The sequence below is a fragment of the Acinonyx jubatus genome, chromosome A2 (assembly GCF_027475565.1).
Source record: "Acinonyx jubatus isolate Ajub_Pintada_27869175 chromosome A2, VMU_Ajub_asm_v1.0, whole genome shotgun sequence".
Lineage (NCBI taxonomy): Eukaryota > Metazoa > Chordata > Mammalia > Carnivora > Felidae > Acinonyx > Acinonyx jubatus.
The window spans coordinates 140,892,880-140,915,207 of record NC_069383.1 but is presented as its reverse complement, the minus strand read 5'-3'; the positions used below and the strand labels follow the sequence as shown (position 1 = coordinate 140,915,207).

The 22,328-nt window shown below is 44.5% G+C and overlaps 1 protein-coding gene across 2 annotated transcripts in view; it reads right to left on the bottom strand.

Annotated features, from left to right (window-relative positions):
• Positions 1-22,328, bottom strand: part of IL17RD (interleukin 17 receptor D) — a 70,761-nt gene that overhangs the window by 13,778 nt on the left and 34,655 nt on the right. For both annotated transcript variants that reach the window (XM_027039035.2, XM_027039036.2), the window contains exons 2-8: positions 16,013-16,070; positions 11,485-11,610; positions 6,784-6,902; positions 6,166-6,286; positions 3,445-3,489; positions 3,201-3,352; positions 1,584-1,649 (exon numbers count right to left, since the gene is read on the bottom strand). In XM_027039035.2, coding sequence (XP_026894836.2) covers positions 1,584-1,649; positions 3,201-3,352; positions 3,445-3,489; positions 6,166-6,286; positions 6,784-6,902; positions 11,485-11,610; positions 16,013-16,070 — 687 coding nt within the window. The remainder of the gene's footprint in view (positions 1-1,583; positions 1,650-3,200; positions 3,353-3,444; positions 3,490-6,165; positions 6,287-6,783; positions 6,903-11,484; positions 11,611-16,012; positions 16,071-22,328) is intronic.

Here is a 22,328-nt window from a genome sequence, read left to right as displayed (position 1 = left end):
CAACTCAAAACCCTCAACCTCATCACCTTTCCTTTCATGAATCAAACGTGGTTCACTCATCGATGAATCAGCTGGTGAGTTCCACATTCTAACAATCTTCAAGTACAACGGCATCCTACCACTAATTTTATGAGGCCCCCATTAATGCTTTAAGAGGGTTTAAAACCCTCTTAAAACCACATACTGCTACCAAGTCATACAACCGGTGTTTCTCCTAAAATGTTGAAACATGTTGGTTTCTCTGAATAGTGGGGCTATGGGCAAATTTTTAATTTCATTTCCTATTTTTCTTTTTTTCTATTTTTGTTTGACTCCTATTTTTTGTAGTATGTTTGATACTAAAAAAGTAATCTAAAATAAAGAAGAAAAATATATATCCCTTGCATGCTTTTTTCCGTGGTATTTAGAACTTCATATATATTAATACAGAAAATGTCAGCAGAAACCTAGAGAGGGATAGGCAGATATAATGGACAGCACTTTTGCTGTTTTATTACTAAAAGTTTTTATTTTTTTATTTTTATTTGAGAGAAAGAGCAAGCGTGTGAGTGGGGGAGGGGCAGAGAGAGAGGGAGAGAGGGAGGGAGGGAGAGGGAGGGAATCCCAAGCAGGCTCCACACACTATCAGTGCAGAGCTCGATGCCAGGACTGTGACATCATGATCTGAGCCAAAACCAAGAGTCAGACGCTCAACCAAATGAGTCACCCAGGCGTCCCACTAAATAATTTTTAAATCTAAATTTTTAAAAACATATTTTTGTAGTATGAAGATGTAGGGGCCCAGGGCAGGTTGTCCCTGTAGGTATCACAATGGCCTATTGATAAATACTTTGAAATGAAGTTACTTGGGGAACAAGCAAGGACACTCAGACCCTCCCTTCTGTCCCCCTGAAAGCAGGAAACAGATCTCCCATATAACAAATACTCTCACTATACGAACAAGTAAAAACGACATCCTTCTGGTCTGAGATAGGGACTTGAAAGTCGAGAAAGCTGTAGAAACAAACCTTGTTATTTTTTTTCTAATTTATTACCTCAGCCTAAATTCCACTTAGAATTCCTTATTAAGTAAAGCTCCCAAACATCTATTTTCTTTATCCTGTGAACTCCTCACTAATTTAGTATCTCTTTGTTTAAAAAGTATAAAAACTACACCTGCCTTTGTCATTTCTTTGGGTCTCAATTTCATTATTGGGCCTTTGTGCCCACTCAGTAAGACTCTGGTTTTTTTCTCCCCATAATCTGTCTCATGTCAATTTAATTCCTAAAACAGCTAGAAGAACCCAGGAAGGAAAGAAGGAGGTTTCTTCCTCCCCTACAAAGGAATACTGTCTAAAAATTCTAAATCACGGACTATATGGTTTCATTAAAATATCTATATGAAATATTTGAAATAATGAATGAGAAAAATCAAAGATTGATTACATATAAACTTTTTAAAAAGCATGTTAAGGACCATGTAAAAATATAATTGTACATACCCTCAATGGCTTGAAATTTTAGTGTTTTAAACAGTGGGAATTCTACATGAACTAGATTCATTCTGCAGAATTAATAATAGGGCTTTCTTGAGTTATACATACCTCAATTATATAATCCCCAGGAGAAACATTTTGAAGGAGGCAGCTGGTTGTCTCTGTATTTTGCTCCTGCAAAGAAACAAAACAACACTTTTAAAACTCACTTCTTGGGGCGCCTGGGTGGCGCAGTCGGTTAAGCGTCCGACTTCAGCCAGGTCACGATCTCGCGGTCCGGGAGTTCGAGCCCCGCGTCAGGCTCTGGGCTGATGGCTCAGAGCCTGGAGCCTGTTTCTGATTCTGTGTCTCCCTCTCTCTCTGCCCCTCCCCCATTCATGCTCTGTCTCTCTCTGTCCCAAAAATAAATAAACGTTGAAAAAAAAAAATTAAAAAAAAACAAAAAACAACTCACTTCTTGGATAAAGGTCATCTGGTCTGCTCTTTTCCCCCTAGAGCTGAAGGAGACTTGCCACCAGTCTTAACCATGTTCAGAACACTTTGCTTAGGGCAGAAAGCAACCATGTGTATCTGCTACATGTTATCTGAACTTCACTTTGATAAAAAGGCCCAGGAGAGCCCAGGACCAACCCCCGACCCCCCATAGTCTAAACTTAGCTGGTGATGCCCTCAGCAGGCATATTTCATCTGAAGACAAAGAAACTAGTTAGAATACCCTTGACTTATTGAAAGGGTGAGGAAAGAAATTACCCGCCCATGTTTGTGCATGTTTTATGTGCTGTAATTTTAACTCGAGCAGAAGGTCAAGGAAGATCAATGACACAGATGAGAGCCCACAGGAAAACAAAACTCAACAATATAGGAGCACGTCCAGGAAGGCACTAAGTTCTGCTACCCTGACCCAAACCCTCTCCTGGTGCTTGCTAGAGGCAATCTAGCAGTCCTGTGCACCTGCACCAGACATCTTCCCCTCTTGCTGGCCACCCTCAGTTTAAGAACTTGGCTGCTGAGCTTCTACTTGACTTTGGCCTATGTGTAAAATCAGTAGGCCCCTAAAATCCTAGTGGTTTGGCTCCTAGATGTGGCATTTCCACTGACTAGCTGTGTGACCTTGAGCAAGCTAGGTGACCACCTGAGCCTCAGGTTGCCCATCTGTAAAGTGGGGTGACAGCAGCCTCTGTTGCATAGAGTTGTAATGATTCAGTGAGCATAAAGCACGGTGACTGACACACAGTGAGCGCCCAATTAATGTTTAAAATGTAGCAGAAGAAACTAGAAATACTTCATTCTTTTGGCTCCTTGGTAATACCTTTCCCAGGCTACATCACCACGGGGACAGCTGGGGTGTAGGTAACTGGGGAGTGAGGATATCCCTGAGACTATGCTGGAATATCTACCAACTGCTGAGAGTCAAAGCCTAATGTTCATGTTGAACCAGATTCCAGGGGCCCAGGGGTCACTTTAAAACATGTACTATTCCAGGGGCACCTGGGTGGCTCAGTCGGTTAAGTGTCTGACTTCGGCTTGGGTCACGATCTCACGGTTCGTGAGTTCAAGCCCTGTGTCAGGCTCTGTGCTGACAGCTCAGAGCCTGGAACCTGCTTCAGATTCTGCATCTCTTTCTTTCTTCCCCTCCCCCACTCGTGCTCTGTTTCTCTCTCAAAAATAAACATTAAAAAAAATTTAAAACATGTAGTATTCCTTAATGTACACATAGCAGCTCACCTGTTTACAGGTCTTTCGCTTGAAGGGCCCTTCATGCTTGAGCTTATAATGAAGATAGAAGAAACGGAAGCCAAAGGTGTGTGGTGCGTGGTCGAAGGACACCTGCATGTCCAAACCGTGCTGGGTGATGTTCAGGTTCCGAGGCTTCCAGACTGGGAGGAGGAAGGACCCGGATGAGCACCCAGAGGCCACCCCGACACCACTGTGCTGCAAAGACTTGACGGATAGGAACGGCTATACTCACAGGGTTTACAGGCCAGGTTGTCCGGCTGTAGCAGTAGGTCGCAGGCTATTAAGAAAGATGTGTATTTTTAGTTATAGTACAGTCTGACATTTTCCTCATGCAATAATTCAATAAGATGTAAATATATGGCGCTGGGTACTGCTGGTCAAAGTATAAAATAGATCAATTGAGCAATGATTTCCGGTACAGTGTAGTCATATCTCATGAAAATTTAAATTGTACAATATAAAAATATTAATGCAGTTCATTTTGTGCCAAATAAATGGAAACAGTGTAAAGTCACCCAACCTTTTAAAGCTTGTCAAGCATTACATAGTTTCAAGGCCAGTGGGACTGTGTTCAGCCCACGGCCACATGGAGGCTGTGTTTCAGCTGTAAACAGAAGTGACGCCAGCCCTGCTCCACTGCACAGGTGCTTAGGCGCAAGAGAACTTTGGAGTGATCCTAGTAACTGCCTTGGGTTGTTTCCACATTTGCCAGCATTCTATTTTAAAATCCTTTTGGGGGTGTCTGGGTGGCTCAGTCAGTTAAATGTCCGATTTCAGCTCAGGTCATGATCTCAGGGTTCGTGAGTTCGAGCCCCGAGTCAGGCTCTGTGCTGACAGCGTGGAGCTTGCTTCAGATTCTGTATCTCTCTCTCTCTCTCTCTCTCTCTCTCCCTCCCCCCCGCCCCTCCCCCACTCATGCACATGCACACACACTCTCTCTCTCTCTCTCTAATAAATATATAAATAAATAAACATTTTAAAATCCTTTTGATGGAGTCTAAAAATGGCATGCAAGCATCTACTAAATAGTGGCACCAGCACTGAAAACTAGGCTGTAGAGTTTTGAAACAGGACTTAAATGTGATAAAAACACGAGAGGGGCCAAACAGCTAGTCCAATATGCCATGTTGCTAACCCAGGGAGAACCTTCTGGAAAATGTCCACATACTGCCAAGAAAATCAAAGGCAGCATCACGATCACAGGGCACGGAAATGGTGATAAACACATCTCCCGCCTCTGCCTCACCCCCAGATAGACACAATGATTCTGATGGGAAGACTTTATCTTAAATTATGCTAGTTCTGATTAAGGCAAGCTTTTCTTAAACATATTTGAATCCTCTAACTGGTTCTGTGTAAGGCACTGAGATGTAAAATGCACATAGTCTTTGCCCTATGGAATCATATTTTATTTTATTTTTTTTTTTAATTTTTTTTTTCAACGTTTATTTATTTTTTTTGGGACAGAGAGAGACAGAGCATGAACGGGGGAGGGGCAAAGAGAGAGGGAGACACAGAATCGGAAACAGGCTCCAGGCTCTGAGCCATCAGCCCAGAGCCTGACGCAGGGCTTGAACTCCCGGACCGCGAGATCGTGACCTGGCTGAAGTCGGACGCTTAACCGGCTGCGCCACCCAGGCGCCCCTGGAGTCATATTTTAATTAAGAAAATGAGACCAAACTGTTATAAAATAATTGTGCTGCACAGGAAACACAGTTTAAAAAAAAAAAAGAAAAGAAAGGCAAAAAGAAAACAACCAGAGTGTGAATGCTGCAACTGAGAACAAAAACATCACAGAGGAGGAGGACGGCAACTGGGCCACATAGGAAGGGCTGTTGAGTTGGCCTGACAGCTGACCATCAGGGGTCTGGTATGCCGGACAGAAAGACTGGACGGGAAGGCAAGAGGGAATGGCTGCAGGTTTCAGGATGCCTCGGCACCAAATCTGAAAGCAGCGATTCAGGCTGAAGAAAGACACACCACACCGTGCACAGAACAGACGGAAAAGGGTTGGCTGGTCAGCATGGTTGGCTGGAGAGTGTGGACTCCAGAGTCAGACTTCTGGGTTCAAATCCCAGCTCCCACCAGGCTCTTTAATCTCTGGGTGTATCACTGCACATGTAATAAGTGGACATGAGAGGATTAAATTCTTGAAGGGTTGGAATGGGGGTAAACTGAGTCAGTGTTTAGAAAGCATTTAGGGGTGCCCTGGGTGGCTCAGTTGGTTAAGTATCCAACTTCAACTCAGGTCATGATCTCATGAGGTTTATGAGTTCAAGCGCCACGTCGGGCTCTGTGCTGACAGCTCAGAACCTGGAGCCTGCTTTGGATTCTGTGTCTCCCTCTCTCTCTGACCCTCCCCTGCTCATGCTCTGTTTCTCTCTCTCTCTCTCTCTTTCAAAAATAAACAAACATTAAAAAAAAAAAAAAAAAAAAAAGAGCACAGGACCTGACACGTGAAGGTTAAAAAAACAAACTTTCTAGAAAAAGGCAATCTCAGGGTTGTTGCTTAATTTTCTTAATGTAATCCTGAAAACAGGCAATCACTCACAGAAGCCACCTTCCTGATGACAGGTAAAAGATGGATTATTTCACGCTCTCCCCTTCACCCCAAAAAATCAACTTCTACTGTTTATTCCTGCTCTTCTTTTTTCCTAAATGGTTTTAATATATGGCTGTCTGACAGCACTTTTAAAAAAAAAGAAAAAAAAAAAGAAATCAAGCATCAACATCTACTCTTGAACAAGCGTGAAATGGGTGTCGTAAGCAGTATTAGGTGAATACTGCCTAGGCCAAATCCTAATTCTAAGAATTGCTTTTCTGGGTACTTTTCCTGGATGCTTTTCTCCTCACAATGCTGGTGTCATACCAGTATTTGGTATATTTCTCCAAAAAGTCATTAGAATCAGGAGCAGTCTCATCATGGGAACCAGGCAAGAAAGGCCATACTCACCGCGGGTTCTGAAGAAGAAAGGGTGGTAATTGCTTTCATTTTTAATGGAAGGAAAAGGGACGATCTTCACAAAGTAATCCGTTTCAAATTTCATATTTAGGAAAGGTTGAGATTCCATTCCCTAAAAGGGAATAAAAACAGACATGATATCATGAAGAAATTACCCACCCCTCCACCTACACACAGGACCTTCAGTCCTCTCTGATAGTCACCCAGACACCGCTCCAGAGCTAGGGGCTATTTTCTGGACCAAGTTTAGGTTTGGATCCCTAACCAAAATAAAGACTGACAATGCTGCCTGTGCTCTGGCAAAGAAGCCCTAGGTGGTGAATGCGGAACCTCAAAGCTGGTGGGGAGGAGTCTGCGTGCTCTTGAGTGCACAAAGCCACCTTCCAGGACATGTAACCTGAGAGGTGTGTTTACCAGCGAGAGGTGCTGGAGGGTTTCTCTGGGTGTGGAGCAGGCTCAGGGTGTTGCCGAGCTGTTTCTCGCCCACCTTGGCAGGAGGGGTGGACCCCACAGCCCCTCCTTCTCCAGTTTCACAGACATTCAATAGACCATTCAGATGCCCAGAACAATGGCGTGTCTCCAAGGGCACATTCCCCGCGTGTGACTTACAGTTCTTTTGAAGCTACTGTTGAGCTGCTTTGGGTCCTTTAGAATCAGTTGTTGGCACCGTCTTCCCTCTGACTTCAGCTCCTCCAGTATTACTCGAAATCCTTTTAGGAATTCGATGCCTAAGCAGAGCAGAATGCTTTTATTAAAAGCCGACCTAATTACTTTTGAACACACTTTCCTTCCTCCAAGATTACCATCCTTTCCACCTACACAACGGAGGTAAAGGAATTCTTACTTTGGCTAGCACATCTGAGTCTTACAGAAAGGAAAACCACATACCCCGCATTCCTCTGATACAGGCCAGGTGATTGTCTCCATCCCATCATTACTAATTAATTAGCTCTAATCCAGCCAGCTACTTCACAAATGCCCATTGCCTCTGTGACATTAGGGTTCAAATATATAGACTCAAGTCACAACTGATCCTAAAAGTCTACAGTGGAATACACAATTTCTAGGTCCTGACACAGAGTGTATTCAGCTGATGGTAATTCCCAATGCTGACTAGGGACTCCCGTAAACCATGTTTCTGCTTTAAGTTTTCGTCCTATATTTTGCTGGCATGGTTCATCCAAGTAATGCACAAAATTCCCAACAAAGTGTGTGTCTACACCCAAGGGGTTTCTAGGTTTGGAATTAAATAGCTCAGAACGCCCATGTGATTTACAAAGTTCTTGCTCTAATCATGCCTGAAAGGCAGACACCCAAGGGCTGCCCAGTGTGCGCTCTTCATACAGCCCTCAGAGGCCCCGAGACGCCCACAGTGCCACTGAAAGATGCCCGGCCCAGCCCCCCGCCACCTGAGGATTAAGCTCCGCTGATCACAAGAGCCAGTACCAGTGCTCTTCGTCATTTGGAGACTGGAGCGGTCCGACTGCAGCTGGAGATCCCCAAAGCCGGCCTCAATTGGCCCGGTATTGATTTCGCATTCTTTCTGAACACTAGACAAGGAGACAATTTCAACCCTTCCCCTCCCGGGGCAGAAGTAATGACATAGGATGCAATTAACCAGGTGGAAAAAGTACCGATGGCAAAGGACAGGGAAATCTTTTTCGAAAAGGTTCTTTAATCCTATAATTATTTGATGAAGAACACGTATTTTACGGTGAGTAGGGCAAAGGAGTTACAATTAGAGCTTCACATTTTCAGGGGTCACGGGGTACAGTGTGCAGGCACTGACTCTGCTGTACTGTATTTCAAGTTTAAAGCTTCCTGTGGGGGGTGAGAGCCACCTGACCCACAGCCCAAGATTCAGACACAACAGGAGCCACAGTCTCTGACCAGCAACTAAGATTTAATTCATGTCATGTCCCTAGAACTCCTGTTTAACAAAAGCTGGATGATTCATATAATTAAAGACTGCGCACCTCACAGTTTCATAAAATTCATCAGCTGAGGTAGGAGTAGGTGGTTCTAGTCCTTATTTTTATTTATTTTTTAAATGTTTTTTCAAGTTTATTTATTTAGAGGGAGAACACAAGTCGGGGCAGAGAGAGAGAGACAGACACAGAGACAGAGACAGAGAATCCCAAGCAGGCTCCATGTTGTCAGCACAGAGCCCGACGCGAGGCTCGATCCCACAAACTGTGAGATCATGATCTGAGCCAAAATCAAGAGTCAAATGCTTGGGACACCGGGGTGGCTCAGTCAGTTAAGGGTCCGACTTCGGCCTGGGTCATGATCTCACGGCTCGGGAGTTCGAGCCTTACGTCGGGCTCTGTGCTGACAGCTCAGAGCCTGAAGCTTGCTTCCGATTCTGTGTCTCCCTCTCTCTCTGCCCCTCCCCCGTTCTCTCTCTCTCTCTCTCTCCCCCCCCCTCCAAAATAAATAAATGTTAAAAAAAAATTTTTTTTTAAAAAGGGTCAGATGCTTAACCAACTGAGCCACCCAGGAGCCCCTAGTTCTAATTTTTAAGAGGTTAGTGTGAAAAACCACTATGCCAAGTCTGGCAGGTGGGGGTAAAAGCAGCAAATGTAAACCTTAACGCCTTTATCACAACGCTCTGAATTCCTTTTAGTTACACGTTTAACAACTTTACCGAGCAACTTCCCATGAAGGGACGTATTTATTCCTTCTCATCATTTAAAACTCATTAATCCTCCTGGCATCCATGGGAGGAAGGTATTGTCCTCATTTTACAAATGAGGACATAGGTACAGAGACAGTGACTGACTTATCCGGGATCACACAGGAATTAAATGGCAGATGTGGGATTCAAACCCAGGAATGTCTGGCTCTAAGCTGGTACGCTTTTTTTTTTTAACGTTTGTTTATTTTTGAGAGACAGAGACAGAGCACGAATAGGGGACAGGCAGAGAGAGAGGGAGACACAGAATCCAAAGCAGGCTCCAGGCTCTGAGCTGTCAGCACAGCACCCGATGTGGGGCTCAAACCCACGAACCGTGAGATCATGCCTCAGTTGAAGTTGGACACCCTTCTAAGCTGGTGCTCTTAACCCATATGCTTTTCTGTCACCCAAGGAGTCTTTTTTTTTTAATGTATATTTATTTTTAAGAGAGAACACAAGTGGTGGAGGGGCAGGGAGAGAGGGAGACAGAAGATCTGAAGCAGGCTCCGCACTGACGGTTTGAGCCCAACGCGGGGCTCAAACTCACGAACCAAGAGATCATGGCCTGAGCCGAAGTTGGACACTCAACCCACTAAATCACCCAGGCTCCCCAGGAGTTTCCTTGATAGAACCTGATAGAAACAGATAGAACCTGTCCACCCACAAATCGTCATTCAGGAAAAGCACCACATTCTGCCCTCACTGCTCCACCTGTTAGTTTTCCAACCACCTAGCTTCCATCCCTTACTTGCATTCTAAAGGAGACTGCAATTTGTCAGGCCAACCCCTCAACCGTATAGCCTTACATGGAATGACCACTTCCTGTTGATCCACAGAGAATGTTTTTATCTTTAAATGTTAAGATAATGTTATTTTTGGAAAACCCACTGGGTTCAGACCCAGCAGTATTTACACGGATAAATGAGTCAGGCCCATGGATCTAATCCTTCCTCCCTCACTCTGCACTCACCTCTCCTGCAGTCTGGTTTTTCTGAGAATTATCCTGTTCAGATTAAGAAATCCAGACTTTATGTTACTTTTCCCTTATCCAGATTTCTTCTTCTTTTTTTTAATTCTAAGATTCAGTGGCAATGTCAAAGAAACAGGTTTGAGGACCAGGTTTTGATGATGATAACAGTAGCCATTTTTTTTTCTTCTTAAAGATTTTGTTATTATGCTTTTTTTATTTGAGAGAGAGGGAGGGAGCACAGCAGAGGAGAGGGGCAGAAGGAGAGAAAGAATCTCAAGCAGGCTCCAGGCTCAGTGCAGAGCCCAATGCAGGGCTGGATCCCACCACCCTGGGATCATGAGCTGAGCCAAAATCAAGAATTGGACACTCAATCAGCTGAGCCACCCAGGTGCCCCTAAAGATTTTAAGTAATCTCTACATCCAACATGGGACTTGAACTCACAACTGAGATCAAGAGTTGCATGCTCTACCAACTGAGCCAGCCATGTGTCCCAATAGCCACTGTTTTAAATTTTAAGAGCTCTTTCTAGAGATGGCTGGCTGACACAGTTGGATGACTCTTGATCTCAGTGGTCATGAGTTTGAGCTCCACGCTGGGTACCCAGATTATTTAATAAAAACTTAAAAAATAAAAGAACCCTTTCTAGAAATACTGCGTGCGTGCGCGTGTGTGGAAATTTTACAAAAACCAGGAGGCTGTCAGTCATCTTCACATCACAGATGGGGAAGCCAGGGCTCAGCAAGGCTTAGCAGCCTCTTGTGGCAGGTAGAATCTGGGTTCACACCCAGGCCCATCTGAACAAATGGGCTCTGACCATGTCCCCCACCCAGCTGTCCCATCCTCTCTTATATCATCAACTCATTAAAGAGGACAAGCAAATTCGGCCCTAATCTGAATCTGACCAGATAATGTGGGTTTGCTTTTTTTCTGTTTCTTCATTTTGAATTTTTTTCAGCCCACACAGTTTACATAAATTCAGTTAGTTGCCAAGATTTAAAAACTATTGACTTTAGAGTCACTTGGGTGGCTCAGTCAGTTGAGCATCCGACTTCGACTCAGGTCATGATCTCACGGTTAGTGACTTCAAGCCATGCATCGGGCTTGCTGCTGTCAGCATGGAGCCCATCTTAGATTCTCTGTCCCCTCTCTCTTTGCCCTTCCCCTGTTTGCTCTCTCAAAAAAAAAAAAAAAACATTTTTCTTAAATTATTGATTTTATGGATTCTTACGAGCCCTGAGATATTCCTGTAAACTCACAACACGTGCCAGTGCTGTGCCCGGATATCCATGTGGGCATACAGATGGGCAATGCTGGACGCTAAAGCCATTATGCCCTTGGACAGGTCACCTGTCCCCTGGCTACTGCTTAGACCCAAAGGCTAAGGCCTCAGCACAATTTATTGCCATACACTATTATTCTTCAAACCCACATCTCTCTCAGTAACAGCCAAGGGAACAAAAGATGAGCCATGGGGTACAGTATTAAGCTCTGTACATGCCCAGGAAGTGCATGCAATGAAGCAGGAAGCATATCTGTGCCCAAGCACACCTAAGCTACACGCATGTCAAGACCTGCCTGGCCCCTGCAGGTTGTCACACTGGGACCCTTGCACTGGTCACCACCCACACAGGCCACATGCTGGGCTCCATTTTGACCACTTACCAAGGGCCCCTGGGGACCAAAGAATGGTGACTGCCACTTGCTCATGGCAAGCATACTGACTGATGGTGATGTTCTGGGCATCAGCAATCACGTGCTTCCCCACTGGATTCAAGTAAGTGGTGCAGTCTAGACAGTTGTGAGAACAAAAACAGTTAGATTAAAACTTTAAATTTTACAATTTTTTATTCCCAGGTTCATCTTCTCAAATTACACAGAGCCATCCGGAGGCAGCCAAAGCCATTCTGTTTAAAGATGTGTGCCTCAAAAGCCCAAATATGACAGTAAAGTGTGACTATTTGGGAAACTGTAAGATGCAGTCGTGGAATTTATTTATAGCATCACCACCACCCCACCACCACCCCCCACAAGTTAACTTCTATAGAGGACAGCATTAGGGGAGGATCATATACAGTCTGGAGTTGGACTATGTATCTGGCATTAACTTTTTTTTTTTTTTTTACTGTTAAGACATCTTACCTAAATCAAGAATTATTTACATTACTTCCATCAGTTTTCAGCATTAGAGAGTGATCTGAAGCAAAACCAATGGCTAAATACTGGGGCTTGTTTTTAGAAGAAACCTGGAGGCAAAGTGAGCAGGGAAAGGAAGTAATAGGGTAAGACTCATGGGGGAGGGGCGCACAGCAAGACAGTTGAAACAATCCAATTAGTACCTGCAAAAGGTACTAACTGACTTCCTGATGAGTGAAGCACCTCCAGTGTTAACTGGCGTCGCAAAGGGAAAACACCATGTGTTAATCCAAGACATCCACAATGCCCACCAAACCCAAAGAGTTCCACATTACTCAGCCAATGAAGACCCGATTCTCTGATTTTGCCTGAGGACATTACTTGCAGCCAGGTGTCAATGTGGCCACTACCACGTGAGCAACTGTGACACCTGGTATTGCTAAACACATCTTCAAAGTCTACAGAATCCTAAAAAGCTGCCAGAAGCTTCCAGCCAGACTCAGCATGGGACTCCAGACAATGACCGTGGGCTGTTCTGGCCACTGATGCAGGGGAGAACCATCGGCCCTCCTCGGCAATTTTTTTAAGGTTTTTATTTATTTACGTTGAGAGAGAGAGCGCGCGCGCGAGCGAGTGAGCAGGGGAGGGGCAGAGACAGAGGAAGAGAGAGATTCCCAAGCAGGCTCCACACCATCAGTACAAAGCCCAATGCATGGTTCGAACTCAAAAACTGTGAGATCATGACCTGAGCCCAAACCAAGAGTCAGATACTTAACAACTCCCAGGTACCCCAACTCACAATTTTTATGCTGCTTCATCTCCATTTCTTTCTCAATGGTTAAACTTGAAAACTCTCTTTGGTATCTGCTGCAAAAGGTCCTCAGTTCCATCTAATGTCCAAAACTACTCATTACCCCTCCAAAGTTGGGGTGTTTTTCTTTGAGGTGAAGCAGTAAGGGGTTATTTTCTAGGCTCAGTGAGTCTGCTGCACTCCCAGTGCCCCTGCTGTGCACCGTAGCATGCATTTCCCATCTTTATGACTAAAAACCTTCCCTCGATACTTGAAAATTATAAAAGAACGTAAGGAAACTATAGAAGTCATCCATACCTTCCCACCATGGAGATAACTACTATCAACTTCTAAAGGACATGCTTCCAAGCCTTTTAATGTGCATATAACATAAGTCCTTTTAAAATTTCTTACTAAAATTCAAAACACATGCACCACAATGCACCGCCCCCCCCCCCCGACTCGGGTAACTCCCATCCCTCACAGAGCTTTGTGCCCTGCTTTCTTGCCTAACTGCACCCCCTTCCGGAAACTCCATCTGCTTAAAAAGCAGCCACCTCTACATTTCAATATTACTTCTTTTGAAAAGATGTTAATAATTAATAAAACCAAATTCTACTTCTAATGAAAATTGACTCTTGAAGCGTACAACATATGTTCTCTGGGTGCAGAAGAGAATTTTAGAATAGAAAAAAATGTTTCTTTAAACATCTGGTTTAACACCCACATTGTACAAATGAGGAAACGTTTTGCAGTTAAGAGGCCAGCTGGGTGGCTTAGGATTCCGCTGCTGACCAGCCCTGGGTCTGGACAGAAAGCAGCCTGGCTCATGAAGGGCTCTTGCCATTCTAGCCTCAGCACAGAGATTACGACTATAGTAAATTCTGAATCAGAAGTGGTTAGCCTGAAAAAATCCCTGGCTGAAACAAGCTTCCCAATATTAAAAAAAACAAAAACAAAAACAAAAAACCATCAGACCTGTCAATTTCAAGCATTTTTCATTTTTCGAAACCTCTGACTTAAACAGCTGTTAGGAAAAGATGCACAAAAACAAGAGCAAATCATGGTTTTTTTTTCCTTTGTTCATTCCTAATGCCAAAATTAGCACTCTCCAGGTTTCTATAAATATAATTATGCAAATATAAAGTCAAAGAATTAAGAAAATGTATTACAACCTACTCAGGCATTACCACTCAGAGCCCAAAGAAGAAACGAGAAATGCAAAATGAAAGGAGGCGTAGAGACCTAGGAGATTCGGTTTTGACTTAATGGCAAGACATTACCTTTCTTTGTAACATCAAATGGCAAAAGAGCAGAAATATAAGATTTTGTAGTTTAACCCTTTTGGTGAAAACCTGATCATTGGCTCTCAGCTCTTTCAAACAGAATGAGTAACCAGTCAACTGAGCAAGAACAGAAACTTCCTTGTGGAAGAGAGAAAGAAATATCTTTTCAATGGAAAACAATGAATAAATTTTTTACACAAACCTGGATCCAATTATTAGCAACTCTAACATTTTGGATTCTGGTTACCAAAAAACTATGCCCAAATGACATTTTGCCAAAATGCAACCGAGCTTCAGATGTCTCAGGAGTCAATTCAAGTTGCGAATTAAATTCTAATTAAATGCTGAAGAGTAAGAAAGAAAGAAATGACTAAGAGACAGGCATCAGGCATGTGGGCCAAATGTTTAGTCCCATGAAGAAAACAATAGATACTTTTAAGTTTTACAGGTACAGATCCTCTTTCACAAAACCCCGTATTAAATTAGAGCTGCAAATACTTGTTTGCAGCTGACCGGAAAATTTTGAACTATTGAATGTAATACAAGATCTGCCAGGACCAAGAGCATATATTAGAAATTAACTTTGTAGCTCAAAGAGAGATCTCTTACACATGTCTTTACTTAGCTGAATTAAGTGTCCTGAACTTGCAAATCTTTCATTAGCATTACAGCATTTACCCAGAACAGGCACCCACCACTAACTTGAAATGTCTGTTTCAAATGTAAGTCCTCATTGGTTAACTTAAAATACTCACGTCAGCAACTGTGGGCATAAATTTGACACACATATTTGTATCTTAAAATTGTTAGATTGTATACATGACCTCAAAAATCTTGCTCTAGCAGTGATCATTTCAAAGGCCTCACTGTGACCTACACCCATTATTTACATGGATTCACAACCCTCTCCAAGAGATGAATCAAATGTCAGGAGTCACTTAAATAGGAGTCAAGCTCCCTCTTGTTAACGTTTTTACATATAAATTATGGCTCATAAGGCTAAAATGCTCACAATTCCATATAATTACCTTCTCAGGCATGCAGCATTTGCTGAGGGGAGATTCTATATGCTTAATCAGAAAAAGCACCCCACCCTGCCCTTAGGAAACAATTCAGACAGATTAAGTCACACTTCCTTGAGAGAAAGGGCCAAAAAGATGCTGTATTCCAATTCTGGTTGGAATGACTTCTAATATTAACAGATATCAATTACTGAGTGCACATCGTAGGCCAGCCACTGAGTTAAGCAGTTAAAAGCATTACCTCATTTAACCCTCAAAATGATGCCGAGGAAGAACCTAATCTTTATTTTATATGATGTGAAAGCTGAGGCTTGAAGTCAAATCACCTGCCACAGCTCACAGCTGACAGGTAGGGAACCAGAGCTGGAATCCAGGCGAAGTCAGAGATGGCCAACTGGAGACCCTTGGGCAAATCTGGGGCAACGTTCACTTGGCCCACTCTATGTGTGTGAAAAATTTTAAATAGATGACAGTATTAAAAAATGGTTAGACAAAAAATGCAAATTTCTTACTCTTCTTCGAAATCACATCTGGCCACACTCGGGGAATTTCAAGGCCACCGTGAGCTGGAATGGAGAGAAGCCAGTGCCCCCTTCAGACCAGACAGTCCCTGCTACTCCCTAGCATCTTGCACTTGAGTAGCTTTGTCCCATGCTGGGCCCTACAGACATCTGCCTTAGTTCTTAAGGACATGACTACATCCTGAAGAAATCAGGGAGGTCTCCCTCCATCCAAAATTTCTCCCAACACTATGGAGGGCACTTGACCTATCCAGGCTCCCAAATACTTGAGTGACTTAATGGAGACTCAGCCAGCTGCTTTAGCTCTATTGATAAACCTGAGCAGGTTCAGAAAATTCCTCAACCCTAGGACCTCAAGTGTCCTTGATTGAGCATGACTGTGTGAGCTTTAGATCACTGAACGGGGCCCATTCTTCAGCGGTGAAGCCAGTTACTTACTGTCATATCTGAAGGTGATGTTGTGCAGCCCACTGTTTCTGCTGGCCGGCCCCACTCCCTGTGGGAAAACAAGAGAACATGATGAGGAGAAAAGCCAATTTGCTTTTCCAGCACAGATCCCTTGGAGTCAAAATGTACACAAGATAACAAAGACCCAGGGTCATGCCAGTCGCTGAGCAGTATCTACCACTCTTCCCGCCCACTCTGTGCCTCTTTTCCCCCACTGACTGCCAACCTCCCTCCAGCCCAGGAGATTCCTACTGCCAGGCCGACAGCATCATGAGAACGTACTTCCCTAAGACAAGAGGAGCATGCTGTTCCGTGTTTGGGGGTTAAATAATAATTCATTAACAGTAAAATTGGGAGAGAGATCATGAGCTGCCAGCTGGAGCCCTTCCACTTGGATCTGCTTTGAGCACTGATTGGTTATAAAATTCGCCTACCAGACACTCTCGTCCAAAAGCTCTATTAAGCCACGACAGATAGGCAATTCCTCAAGTCTAAGGAAACAGGTTTCTCATTCCAAGACTGGGAATGAGTGTGGGAATAAGCCATTACTTTTAATGAGAAAATTCTTCACTGTATCCATACCTATGCTTGGAATATATAGGGTGGGTCATAAAAGAAAAAGAAAAAAGACTTTAAAAGGGCTAACTCTAACTCTTAACTCTTGGTGATGTGGCCGTTAGCCATCTGCACTCTTAATAGCAGGGATAACAACTCCGCCAGACTCCCCACTTTAATTACAGCATCCACAGAGGGAGCACCGGATTCCTCCCGTTGCCCAGCCTTTTCCTAACCCACCACTTATCCATCATGGGAAAGAGCAGCTACAGACCTGCCGACTCTGGTTTAACTGTTTCTGTAATAATCTGCAAATGTGCCATTCAGCATTAATTGCAGAAGTCTCCAAAAACAGTTAATTCTGAAATGCTAAATGATGGGAAAATATTCTAACCACACAGCTAAAGTTTCCACTTAACAAAGGGGATGTTGGGGAAAACCATATGCTGGCAGCCCGGTATTTAATGGGCAATTGTCACACTGAGACACGATGTGCAGAATACTTCTGATGGAGCCCAGGGTCTCAGGCCACAACCCCATCATATCCATATGCTGCAGACATGTTCACGCTTTTTATCCTGAAGCCAGGCATGCCCACTGAAACCGTATCCTTGAGCTCAGATAAACATGGACCTTAGGAAAGCACAGCTGTGCAGAAAGGGACACACACACACACACACACACACACACACTTCTAATTCAAGTGAGAAATAAGCAGTAACAAAATCTAAATCAACATGGTACACTAGCCCATGATCTACGGAGGCTCCCTTTCTTCCTGATTCACCTTCCTCCTCCAGCTTTCCTGTTTCCATCCTCCTTTTCCCATATACACAAGATTCCAGAATTCCTCCCCTGAGCTAAAACACTTTGGAAAGGGTTGTTTTCTTATTAAAATCCTAAATGCCTCCATAAATCCTTAGGGACAAGGCCTCTAATTTGCCACAAGAGTCTGCCCAACTTCCAGATGGTCAAGCCCAGACAGACACAACCAGGCAGGAGAAAATGCACTCTCTCCAAAACCCTTAGGAAATGCCCCAAACCACACCTTTCTCCCTTAAAAACCCCCGAGATATAAAATCACTTACCATTAATTACTATTATGAGCTAGACATCATGCTAGGTATAGTGGTGAGGAAAACAGCCACTGGTCCTGTCCTCAGGAGCACAGTAGTTCATTCCTTCAAAGGAGACTAGTTGGGTATGTGGATCACATGCAAGGTATATAGACAAATTTCAAACCATACCTTGACTCTCCAGGAACCCTCAGCGTGGCATACAAGGAGGGTGCAACTAGGTGAAGAGCCGGCCATAAATAAACATACAGCTTATGAAATGCCATAAGGTAGCACCTTTGCTACCATGCCATGAGGTAGCACCTCACAAAGGATGATTCAAGGGTGAGGACAGCATACACCAGAAGCTTGAAAGAAGGAAGGGTAACCGGACTACAAGGGAGAGGAAAAGGGAGCATCACGGAAGGCAAACATCTACAGGCCAAGGTAGGTATCTTAATCCTTCCATCCTCCTGCTGGTGACCAAGGGCAAACCTCTTCACTCCACCGGGTTGGAGTGTCCTCAACTATTTTCCTAAAAAGATAATTTGCATGACTCTCCCCTGGGACAGGAGTTTGAGGAGGACCACGTGAAGCCATGTAGAGGAAGCACTTTCCAAAAAGCAAATGCATTTCACTTAATAGCATGCTTTGAGGTCTGTAGAACTCTAGTGACCAGTGACTAGTCACCTTACTTGTAGGACTAGCAGCTTTTCACTTTGTTCTTGTTCTCCTCGTATTTCCATCGCAGCACGTTTTTTTTTCTTTTTTTAAAGATTTTATTTTAAAGTAATCTCTACCTCCAATGTGGGGCTCCTACTTACAACCCTGAGATCAAGAGTCACATGCTCTACTGACTGAACTGGTCAGGGGCTCCTGCTGCAGCATGTTTTTAACAGGTATGTACTGGGCACTTGCGATGAGCTTGCATTGTGGAAAGAAGCCCAATATCGTGAGATGTGTTATATCTTGCAGACAAGAACCTAAATCCTTCCAAATAAGGTCTGTGCTGTATGCAGAGCTGTTCAGAAGAGGGCCCAGTGAGCGTGGCCTCAAAGGACAGTGAGGCTTGCATACAGCATCGATTCACTACCCACAGGGCATTCCACCTTGACCCCACCCCTGCAGGGCTGGGCACTTTTGGTCATCGACCAGAACTGGGTCCTAATCTCAGGGGCTTTGGCCACCAAAGTGATCTCCTAATGTGCAATTCTGCCCTCATTCCTCTGCTCCAAGCCCACCAGTAGCTCCCTGTCCCTCCTAGAACATTCCCGATGTGGCTCCTGCCTGTCTTCTCAGCCGCTCCCCTCCCCACCTGCCAAACTCCTCCAGGCACTGCATTACTGCTCAGCACAAGTTCAGGAGCACTTCTGTATCCCAGAATGCCCTTCGTACCAGCCAAGACCTGCTCCTCCCATGGGCTTCTGCCTTAGTCCGTCTAGCTCCATCACACAGTGTTCCTGACACACAGATGTGCTTGCATATTCACCCGATGAGAGTACAGTAACCCACCCTCACAACCTGACTGGCCTGGCACTTCTGTTAACGCTCATGCAAAACGGTCATTCTAATTCCACACAAAAAGCAGAGACCAAAAGACCCTGTGACTAAGCCTCATCCTTGAGTTCAGAGGCAATAGAGCACAGAGCTCAACTCCATCAGAAGTACCAGTTCCTGTGTGCACTGGGAGATCTGTCACTCTTGGCAGTCATCCAGGGCATGGCTTCTGAGCACATGCCATTAGACAGATGCTCCATCAGGCTGTCCTTGCTTCGCACCCAAATGCTCCCGCTGCTCCGGAGCCCTCAGAAACCACAGGAGAAACGGTGTGCCTAGACTAGCCCACAGAGCACTACTGTTTTCTTTATGCTTTGTGGTAGACAGAATACCAGCCCCCACAAAACAACAGGTCCTCAGGACCCATGCGGTTACTGCACACAGCAAAAAGGACTGTGAAGATGCAATTAAGTTTAAGGAACCTGAGATGGAGAAAGTATGTTGATGAGCTCAATGTTATCACACAGGTCCTTGTAAGTGGGATACAGGAAGATCAGAGAAGGAGATATGGCCACAGAAGCAGAAGGCAGTGAGGCAGACATTGATTTAAAGATGCTACACTACTGGTTTTGAAGATGGGGATAGAAGGGGCTCATAAGCCAAGGAACATAGGCACCTCTAGATGCTATAAAAGGCAGAAAAGGGTTCTCCCTAGAGCCTCCAGAAGGAGCCAGTCCTATCAACACCTTGATTTTCAACCCCACATAAGACTCATCTTGGAACTCTGACTCCAACAACTATAAGATAATGAATTCGTGCTGTTTTAAGTCACTAAATCGTGACAGTTTGTTACAGCAGTAATTGAAAGCTAACACATACATATACTTTAGCTGCAATATGGATGAAACGGATCTCAGTGTCACACATGTGCTGCGTGTTGTCATTTTCCCCTTCCCACACCCAGGGCAGACTGATCGATCACTTGTCACAGCCCTCTATCCCACCCCGGCTGTAGGCAGACATGAAACACTGACCCATCAAGCTGTTGCTTCAGATTCTGCCATCCTGGATGCACGCTTTTGAGGGCTAGCCTGGGGCATATCTGGAGTGGAGGAGTGGTTAACAGGATGGGCTTTGGAGTTGTACATGTGTGTTCAAACCTCCCCCTTTCAGGCTGTAGGACCTTAGACAAGCTTCCAAACTTTCCTGAGCCTCGTTTTCGTGAGCTATTAAAGTGTTTGAATAAAACTTCTTGGAAAAGTTCGGTGTGGAACTGCATGAGAAGACATGTTATCAAGTATTCTGCACAGCACATGACACATTGAAATAGTTATGTTACCATTCCTGGGAAGATTCCTGCCCTAATAAGCAAAGAGCTGTGCAGCGTGGGAGTACGTGAGGTAGACAGGGGAACGCTCACAGGAAGGGGCATCTCCAGATATGACCAGCATCCAAACCTGGGGGGTCTGGCAGATGGGTGGAAAGGTCAGGGCAAGGTGACAGAGGCACTAACCACCAGACTAAGGAATGGTCTTGGTGGGAACTGGGCAACCCAGTGACCCCCATCACTGGTAAGTGCTCAGGCTGCATCAGATGGGAAGAGACTAGAGGCAAAGTGACCAGGGCGGCCCCCTACTCCCTCATCCTTCTCCAAGCTTGCACCACAGTCCGGCCCTGGCCCATAGCCAGCCCTTGATATATATTAGTTTTCTGCCTGAATGAATGAATACATGATGAAACTAGGGAATGCAGACCAAGAACCCAAGAGGACCTAGCCTTGCGTGACAGGGTGAGTTATGGGCTTAGAATCAGGACTTGCACTACGAGAACATGGTGAGCAACTTACAAAGCTGGTGAATGGTTTTGCAAGCTGTTTTTCAGTAAACAATCCAAAGCTTTTAGCTACTATACCTGGTTTGATATTTAATGAGCTTACAATTAAGAATACTTGTTTGTGGCCTATTACTTAAAAACTATAAAATGCCAATGCTGTGGCCTTAGGGTGTCACATTCTTAGTTAATTAACCACCCTCATTTGCTGCACTTGGGGGCAGCTTTTAATTTGTTCCAATGCTAGGGGAGAAGCCAGCCCCAGGTGCCTGGGGCTCTGCTATGAACACTCTATGGTGAGCAGGGACGGAAGCAGCAAATGGGAACATAATGGAGAAAACATCTTTTACTCAGGAAAGGGGGAGGGGAGGATAACCCATAAGTGCTCTAAAGGAATAAAATTCAAAACCCACACTATGCTCCACCCATATGGCAAAGAAGCAAAGGCCTGGACACAAAGACAGCCACAGGGAGGGATCCCACACAGAGCAGCTAGCGCGGGCCATGAGGGGCCATCCGAAGGCCCATTTCCTGAGGGGCCCTTGGGGATTCTAAGTCCATTGAAGACACCAACTTCCCAGAGCAACATTTCCAATCCAGCTCCAAAATAGTTTAACTGCCATTTTGGAAAGATGCATTTTGAAAAGGACTGTGCTAATTATAGTAACCCCTTTCCAGTGGAAGGCATGGCCAAACTACAGGGCCTAAACAAGACTGCTTTCAAATCAGTTAAGGGCCTCTCAGAAAGCTAGCAATGTTTTAGTGACCCGAGTTTGGATGAACATTTAAATAAGAGCATCCATCATAAGGAATTGAGAGAATGGGTTTTTGTTTTTGTGGTTTTTTTTAAAGATAACTGAACAACTACTTAAAAAACCAAGGCCAGCTTATACTTTCTATTTTCCCTTTTCCTCCACCTTGGGTTTCCAGCGTGTCAAGGAGATTTAAAAGATAGCAGACAATTCTGTGAGGCTTCAAATGCACTACAGGACTGACATTTTTGCCTGTGACCAGTGGACATGGTAAAGGCAAGAGGCAGAACATGGGGTCAATTTACTCTGCACAAGTTCGGTTCAGATGGTTTCATAGATGAATTCAGATCCCACGTAACTTCAGTTCAAACCTTTAACTAAAAAAAGGCCGGGGGGGGGGGGGGGGGAGAAAAGTCAGAAAAAAGGAGAGAAGCCCCAGGTGATGTAAGCTGAGGAGAATGCCGGCAAACCCAAAACACAAGGAAAATAAATCACAAAGCCAGCCTGGGTCTGGATCTATTCAAGATATTCTTCTCCACATTCCCGAGAGCTGTTCTCTCCCACTTTCCAACTAGATGCAACCAACTTCAGAAACGAAGGGTGCCAGCTGTCTGATTT